Below are 8,797 nucleotides of genomic sequence, written 5' to 3' on the forward strand. Positions count from 1 at the left end.
GAATAGAGATCTGTTGCAAAATTTTGCCGAAGAGGAAGATAACGACTTTGAAAACAATTTCGATAGTGACTTGGATCCGACGGATTTTGATGACGACGACCCGGAAATATTCGATCGTGAGTTTATTTTCTTACCTCCTAACGAAACGATCTTGCGATAAATCTAACCACGTGTTACCATATATAGCACATTTCTTAGCCTAATATAATTTAATAATTCTTGATGCAAACATAACTATCTCATATATATTTTATGGATCATTCCATCTTCTTGAAAAGTACTGCTTAGTGGGTTTTATTTTAATTTCAAAATTCGATGTTACTTGAAATTGGATCTGGCATTTCACAATCGTGAGTTATATTTTTATTCAGTTATATTACTAATTTTCAGTGTATTTTACTAATTTTCAATATTTATTTAGCGACGCGCTGACTAGAACGTGGACTATACTTGCCGACCAATTATTCCCCATATTTTCCTTACAATTGAATATAAAATTTCACTGATGACTCTGGCTTAAATATTAATGAGATATTTTTATTTAACTCTTCATAAAAAATGTAATTTGGCGTTTTACAAAAATAAATTTTATTTGCAATATTTTAATGGTACAAATGCTCCAAGCATTTTTCATTGGTTAAAGGATGGAAATAAGCTTCTGGTCTTGGCTCTCAAGCAATCAATACCTTGCAATATTTGCAGCTCAATAAAATTAATATTTCATTTTAAATTATTTATTATTAAACCACATTAAAGGTCCATTACTAAGTGCATATGTACTAAGTACAATCTACAAATAAATTATTTATTTATTTCTGAAAGAATTGTTGAAGTTGAAAAGCCACTCTTTGGACAAGTCGTGGAAAACTGCTGGTCCCCGTACATGATATTTTTTCAGAGATCATATTGAAATCTTCTTCTTGACTAGACTTGGTCGAATGAAGTCGACGGCAAAATAAAGCGAACAGAGACGTGGCCGAAGGGTGTTAAACCAAAAATAGATATAAAGACGATGTCCGCAACAAATTTATAAGTGATTCGCCAAATAAATCTATTTAAACCGTACTAATCGATGATATAACTCAAAAATAAAAGAACAATTGCCAGACTATTTTGCATGACGCCTGCGAGACAAAGGCTTCCTCTTTTTATATTATTTTTAAATTATGGACAACAAGTCGGACTGGTGCGAAATGTAACAACGCTTGACAAATGTCAACGAACAGGTTGGAACAACAAAGGCCCCAACGCCCCAAACAATAGCCCACAAGTTGGGCCAATACAAAGGCTGAGAGCAAATGGCAAAAACATTCGAATTGTATTGTCTGGTGTTACAAATATTTGTTAGCAACAACAACAACAGCAACATCAACAATAATAGAAGCAACATCAGCAGCCGCAGCAGCAGCAGTAGAAGCAGCAACAAAAGGCAGCAGCAACGTCTTTATCAATAAACAAAAAAGGAACGGTACTTCAAGTTTGAAATTTATTTATAAACGCGGGGTCGGACTATGACTTTTTGTCTCATTTGCGCGAACGTGTTGGGATCGAATCTGATCGGGCCGATAAACCAGCGCCATTTGTATGGCCAAAGTTCAAACGGTTGGGTTGGCTATTGGGTCGATTTCGATGTCGTTGCTTGTCGGGTCCATTTGGCAACTTGGTTGGCTGCAAGGGCTGGCTGGTTAGTTTGGTTAGTTTGGATTTTGGTTTGTCATGCGTTCGCCGGATCGGTCGAACTCTTATGATTATTTATTTATGGTTCTGCTCCAAGCTTCACCGTTAACTAACTGCATATTTGCTTTGTCTGCTTATTGACGCTTATTGTTTTAAGTTGATATCGGACGTGATTTGTTTTCTAGCCGCCGCAATGGACCGGGCCAGTGCAGGGAAACGTTTTAATTATGACGCCTCGGCATTTCGCCTAGTTGAGGCTGTCTGGGTCAGTTTTGGCTTATCTCCAAAAATAGATACACTTGCTGTGGCCAACAGCAGCCAGCCCCTTTGGCTTGCCGACACTATTGTTATTGTCGTGTTGTCAATTAATATTGTCAACTCTTTTGTTTTTGAAGCACACACAGCCAGAATCAGAGACTGTCTGCCATTCGCCATGCATTTCTAGGAATTATTTTTGAATTGTGTTGGAATTCAGGTAGCCAGCCAGCCAGCCAGCCAGCCAGCCAGTCAGCCAGCCATCACTTTATTATCACAGGAACGAGCTTAAGAGGCCTTTTTGTTGCCCATTTTAAATATTTAATTGCAAGAACCGATGATAAGACAAGCATTGCCAACTGCTGCCCGATTTGTCTTGTTTAGTAGGAGCGTGTGCTCTACTCGATATTTACTATAGTTGCTAATAGCTGGGAAGGCAGGCGTGATAATGTCCAAAGAATAGCGCGTAATGAACGTCTAAGACGGAACGTTGAAACATTCTACTTTTCCCACAGCTCCCAGGCATCATTACTTTGGATCCATGTCGGGCGACCCTCTAAAAAGCAATAGCAGCATCGAACGCACCAGCTTATGCAAATCAGCGGCCATAACCATGACTTAGATTCCAATAGCCACTTCGGCAAGTCAGTCAGTCAGTCAGTCCGTCAGTCAGTCATTGCTGTCGAGCTGGATTCGTGCACGCCATCAAATGTGGCAAATGATCATCAAATGTTGCAGCTCACCACTTGAGCGCCCACGTCACGCACAAGGCTCGAGCATGGCCGTAGTCTGAGGGGATAGCAACTAATTAGAAATACTAACTATACTAGTATTTCAGTTGAAAACTTACCTTTCTTAATATTTAATAATATTAAAAGAAATGTGTAATTAATTCGCAAATCTACGAATCATACTCGCATTTTTGCTGAAAGAAAAAAATTCGAATTAATGCATAAGTTTTAATAATTATGCTATTATATCAAATGAAGTCTTTTAGGCTGTAAGCCTTCAAAAAAAGGAGAAGGTTACCAATTCGTCTGTATATGTTTTTTTTTAAATAAATGTAACCTCAGTACTTTTGACTGGGTGAACCGATTTTGATAATATTTGAAAGCTGATGTTTCCCGTATGGTCCCATTTCAATCTGAAAATTCCATCTATGAGAAAACTACCTTAAACATTCCTCATTTAGTCCAAATAGCTGAAAATTCCATTCCTGCACAGGATGCTGTTACTTTAGAATCATCCTCGAAACATTGTCACTTTCAATGGCAAATGCATTCACTATACTATATTAGATCCGAAATTGTTAAATTGTTGTTTTTGTTAAAATTAGGATATCTGTCTCAATCAAATAGCTAATTCTAAAATGCATTTTTCAATCAAAACAAATGGTCTATAATGGTCTTATATTCTTATAAATAAAGCATACCTTTGAAAGCTATAAATTGATTAAACTTCAATGCTTAAAGCTTCAAAAAATAATGGATATGGCACGAACAGAACTGAACTCAATGGCAAATTTGGAAGCCCAGAGTATGGGGCAAGATGTGGATTGAATAATGAAAGGCAAAACTACTTGTTGCCATTTAAATACCCTACCGAGCCCGCTAGGTCATTTGGTGAAGAGTTATTTGATTATTTATAATTATATTTATATTATATTTATTGTGCCAATAATACACTATAATAATAATCAGTAGCAACGACAGAAGTTCTCATTGTGCCACGAAAATTTCACAGCTCCCAAAATTCAGGAGCTTTAACAACAGATTTAATAGGCTCTTACAAAGCTGCTTTCAGAGATGATATTTTCAAGAAAATGCATTAAATTTGAAACTGCCTCAAGGTGTTCCTTAAGAAGATCCTTCGTTATTGCAGTTGATAGACACTTAGAATATAGGTCTGAGCCATGCAGTTGTAATTTCTTATCTACTCCCATGTACGAGTATATGATCAGACAAGCAATTTGGCTGCAATGGGGCAATTGACCAATCCGGCAATCGGCCAACAGCCAAGTACAGTTGTGCGCCAATGCAATATACTTAATTAATTTATAATGCAATTTCAATTAAACAACATCATGATGAGCGCCGCAATGGAGACGGCAACATGAAACCCGTTTTAATATGCCACCCGATGAGCGGTCCCAGCGGCCACTTCGTCCGCTGGTGGCAAATCCGATGCCTAATCGTTGTTTATGAGCACCGCTGCCTCTGCTGTTTCTGCTGCGTACGCACTAAGCCGGTGGCCAGGGGTAAAAAGCGTTGCATTGTGGCTATTTTTGTGCCACACCAGAACCACTAACAACACCACCACCACCACCACCACCACGACTATCACCATGTTGTGGCTAGTGGCCACCCGCTCGGGCGCGTGCAATTGCAAGTGAAATTTATGCAAATGGCCATCACCTGGCGATGGCTTTGCGCAATTGCAGCCGCCCTGCTCCTGAGGCTGCGTGCGCCGGTCGTGGCAATCATGAAGTCATGAAGCGTCACCTGCTGTGGCATTTGATTGAACTCAAGTGTGCCAGATACACATGCGCCCCGGACACGTGACGTGCGATGGACCAGCTCGAAATTCTAAAGCGCGCAATTGAAATTGAAATAGGCATTAAAATAACAACACCAGCAACAACAATAATACCAACAACAATATCAGAAACAACACCAAAGCACCAGCACCAGCACCAGCACCACCGACAATTAGGCGCTGACGTTGCTGTTGACTCAGTCGTGTACTGCAGAGGCTGCCACTGCCACTGCCATCTCATCTGTGTGTGTCTGAGTGTGTGCGCGGAATTTGCACAGTGGTGCCAATTATTACAAGTATATATTTCAAAACGAATAAAAAAATGCCAATAAATTCTCACCACCATTTTATAGTCGTATAAAGGCAATGCATTTTTAATAAACATCATATTTAAGTACACATACACAAGCACATAAAACCAATGAACATTAAAATAAATGAAGAAACAGATAAAATAAACATTTTAGTAAAAAAAAAGGTTCAATTAAATAAGCCAAGCCATAGAAGGACACTGAAACTAAAACCATTCCTTTGTGTAGGTATGGGATGTTAAGGGAATTTGAATGCAATGGGAATTTGGTGCATTTCTTTATTTATTTATCTATTTATTTATTTTTTAACTTATGTAATGCTAGCTTAAAGTTACAAATTACAGTTAACAGGGTTTATATAGCTATGACTGCCAGGATCTTAAACTAGTGCAACCAATGAAAGACTTTGTACAAGTAATTAAAAATGAAACAGGATATGTAGTTTTGGGATACATGAATTAAAGAAATTTACTTACACAATATTTGTTATGTAATATTTATATTGAGTGAGTAGCAGCATAACTTATAGAGTTTGACTTTTAATTTGATCATAAATGTGAGTTTTTTTGGAGGTATTTAATAATTACTCGTATGTTCTCTGTAGAAGGTGAGGAAAGAAGTGTGACTGTTTTAAAACAGAGGTAGTAGATTATTTTTTTTTGCAATTTTGTAAAATTCTTTGCTAATAGTTACCTTTAAAGTTGAAACTATAACTAACTGAACAATTTTTCTTCGACTGCTTATATTTACTTGTATTGACGCAAAAGATAAATGCATTTTCTTATTAAACACATTTGATTATTTGAGAGCCTTATACAATAGACTCAACAAAATACAGCGAGGATGAAATGGACGTGGATGCCGAGAATGCCAAAGAGAAGCTGCGAGACGTCATCGCAACCTATTCCTGCTAAGGAAGATCCTACTGCACGAGCAGGATCTTCTCAGTGACGAAGGGGGATGTGCTGTAGCAGGAAGCAGGTCCTACAAACAAACCTGCATTCCAAGACGATCTTAGCCAAGTTCATCAGCAGCTCCGGCTGATCGAAGGTGGAGCAGTGAAACCAAAGTGGATTAAATGACATGGCAGCGGGCCTACTTGGCTCAAGTGTAGGGGCGTGAACAACTCTCCAGCCAGATCTACCGAACGTCATACTTGTATATTGCCAGCTCCATAGCCTGCTAAGTTTAGTCTCTGGCTTCGATAATCTTAGCAGAGCTTTGTCAAATCAGGCCAGCCAGCATATACGAGTTTGCAGTATGTTGGTGCATCGATTTGTTCAGATGTAGTGCCACGACTAATGCATAAGACTGTTAAATATATATTTGCCAGAAACATTCACTTAAAAGCGTAATTCCAAGACAAATGAATTGCGTTTGAACACGCAAATAGTCATCGTCACTTGCCTCACTGTCTGGCTGCGCTATTGGGCTTGGACATGAACATGGGCGCGCACATTGCAACGGCATTTGTATCACAACAACAGCAACAACAACAGAAACAACAATAATAGCAACAATAGCGGCAGCAACAACTATTGTAAATGCAAATCGAAATCAAAATAGAATATCTTGTATCTTGTATTGCATTCAAATTGCGCTGGGCCTGCAAATAGAAGCGACTGATGTTGTTGTTGCTGCTGCTACTGCTGCTGCTACTGCTGCTGTTGTTGTTGTTGTTGGTGGTATTGTTGTTGTAATTGGTACGTTGACAATTTGCATGAGCGCGCGCTAACGACCGAAGCACTCGCCAAGGCTTTTCCTTGCACATGCACTGTCGAACCGCTACTCGCCGGGCATCGAACACCGAAGAACACCGGACACTGCAAATTCCAACCGGATGAATGAGTTTTGCAATGTGATTTATACGCACCTAGGAGGGGTGAGTGGGAAGGGGGTGGGGGAGGGCAGTACGGTGTGCTGACTCGATGGCGTATGTAAAGTGTGGATTGATGTGTGGCTCGCAGGTGACCGCAAGCGCTCCAAATTCAAAAACAATACTTGCAACGTGATGCGATATGCATTTGGCATATGTTTTGGAAAACTTTGCTTGTTTTTCCCATGAGGCTGGCTGATGGAAAACAAAAGGTAGCGGTCAGTTAACTCGAAAAAAATATTCATTTAACATTTTTTAAATAAATATATAAAGATCGGCGATAAAGCGCTAACAGCTCTCATGGCTATTTAGTTAATATTCCAGCCAGACAATCAGACAACAAGACAGCCAGTCAGCCAGCCAGCCAGGCAGCCAGCCAGCCAGCCAGCCAGCGAGCCAACCAGTCAGCCAGACTGGCAGCCATGCAGCTAAAAGGCAGCACACATACGAGCATACTCGTATATGAGAAAAGCTCTTTCGATCCGCTCAATTCTACAATTTTAATAGCCGCATTGTGTGCGAGCGAGCGAGTGCCTGATAAATCTTTATGGCCTGGCGTTCAATTTAATAAGATGCTGGATACTGGATATTGGATGATACTGAATACTGGACGCGGCACTCGGCACCCGGCACCCGGCACTCGGCAAATGTTGTCTGACTTGTCAATGCTGAAGATCTCGTGTTACCTGCATAAGCATGAGCATAAGTACAAGCATAAAAATTTATGACTCGAAATTAGCGGCACTGCCAATGGCTGGCCAGAGGCCACCCTAAACAACCGAGAAGGCCCTTTGCTAAGCCACAGAGCCACAGAGCCCAGGGCCCAGAGCGGCCCTTGTTCAATTGCCTTTGACCTCGGCTGGCTTGATTGCTTAAAAAACTTGCAGTTCGGTTGAATCTTTATTGAAGAGACATCTACAGTACCAGGATTTTGGTATTACAGCCAGCTTCGGATGCACAGTAGCGCAAACAAAGTGAACATTCCCCGGAGCAGCACCAGTGACTGCATTTTCGTGCTCCTGTTCATCTCAAAGGTGTACTGCATGACGCCGCGTTTGGTGGCCAGCACCTGGGTGAGCAGGTCGGTTTCATCGTCGTCGCCATTCTGGACAAGGCAGGCATTCGTCAGATCGTCAATGATTTGGATGTGAAATGGAAAGCAATACATGCTCGTATTAGTCAACTTTAAGGTGGTGTTTGTGCCATCCGAATCGATGCACTCATACTGATTGACCTGCACGAAATGGATCTTGCTGCACGACTGCAGTGGCGACTGCTTCATCACAGCCATCACCAGGTCCGGAGATTTCGGCATGAAGATAGAAATTGGTTCACCTGGCATTATGAAGGTGTCCCGGAACTTTGTGTATGCCACCATCGGAAATGTGCCCCGGCACTTTAGGTCCAATAGCTGTGTCTCAGCCTGCAGATATTCGCAGCGCTTCGGCAATAAGTTGAACTGCGGCCGCACACGCAGCACCAGCGTGAGAAGCAGCAGCCCCAGCAAGAGATGGGGTGCCTCGCACATCCACATATTCCTGATGGTGCTGGTGGTAAACAAGTCTTCCGGATATCGCTAAAAACAAATAACTACAAATTTGTAAAAACCTAGACATGTAGAATGTGTTTGTGTCTCTGCAACAGAGTGTGTGTGTGTTTCTTGACAGCCTGACAATCGTACTGAACGACAGTTTGGGAGCAGGTTTCGTTGTTTTGAGCAATTGAAATGATTCATGATAGCCAGAGTCAGAGTTCGTGACTTGAATCAGTCGATGATGATGATGATGATAATGACGATGATGATGATGATGAAATGACACATGCACTCGGTCTGTGTCTTTCGATCAATGTGTCTGCTCCCCAAGCAATCGTCAGCCGCACAGCCTCCAATGCAGTCTTGTAAATGCGCAAAGTATTTCAATTGCATTACTCATTTCACTTGCTGTGCAATATTTAAGTACAGTTCGCAATCCTTAATATCGACAAACGCCCACTAAATAAGTATTAGAGCTGGTAGTATTAATGTATTTAATAAAAACTTGCCATATAGTACACTGAACGCCAATTTAAAATCGATCCGCCCACAACTATGCCAAACATATTAGTAATTTGAAACGAACGCGATAAAATAAATACCTAAAAA

General features: G+C 40.7%; 1 protein-coding gene across 1 annotated transcript; it reads right to left on the reverse strand.

Annotated features, from left to right (window-relative positions):
* Window positions 1-7,541: 7,541 nt before the first annotated feature.
* On the reverse strand, window positions 7,542-8,262 carry LOC115626918. Its single transcript, XM_030522428.1, has one exon. The coding sequence runs from the start codon at window positions 8,186-8,188 to the stop codon at window positions 7,592-7,594; it is 597 nt and encodes a 198-aa protein (XP_030378288.1). The 5' UTR covers window positions 8,189-8,262; the 3' UTR covers window positions 7,542-7,591.
* Between the last annotated feature and the right edge of the window lie 535 nt (window positions 8,263-8,797).

Source organism: Scaptodrosophila lebanonensis, unplaced genomic scaffold (genome assembly GCF_003285725.1).
Source record: "Scaptodrosophila lebanonensis strain 11010-0011.00,11010-0021.00 unplaced genomic scaffold, SlebRS2 tig00000089-arrow-pilon, whole genome shotgun sequence".
Taxonomy (NCBI): Eukaryota; Metazoa; Arthropoda; class Insecta; order Diptera; family Drosophilidae; genus Scaptodrosophila; species Scaptodrosophila lebanonensis.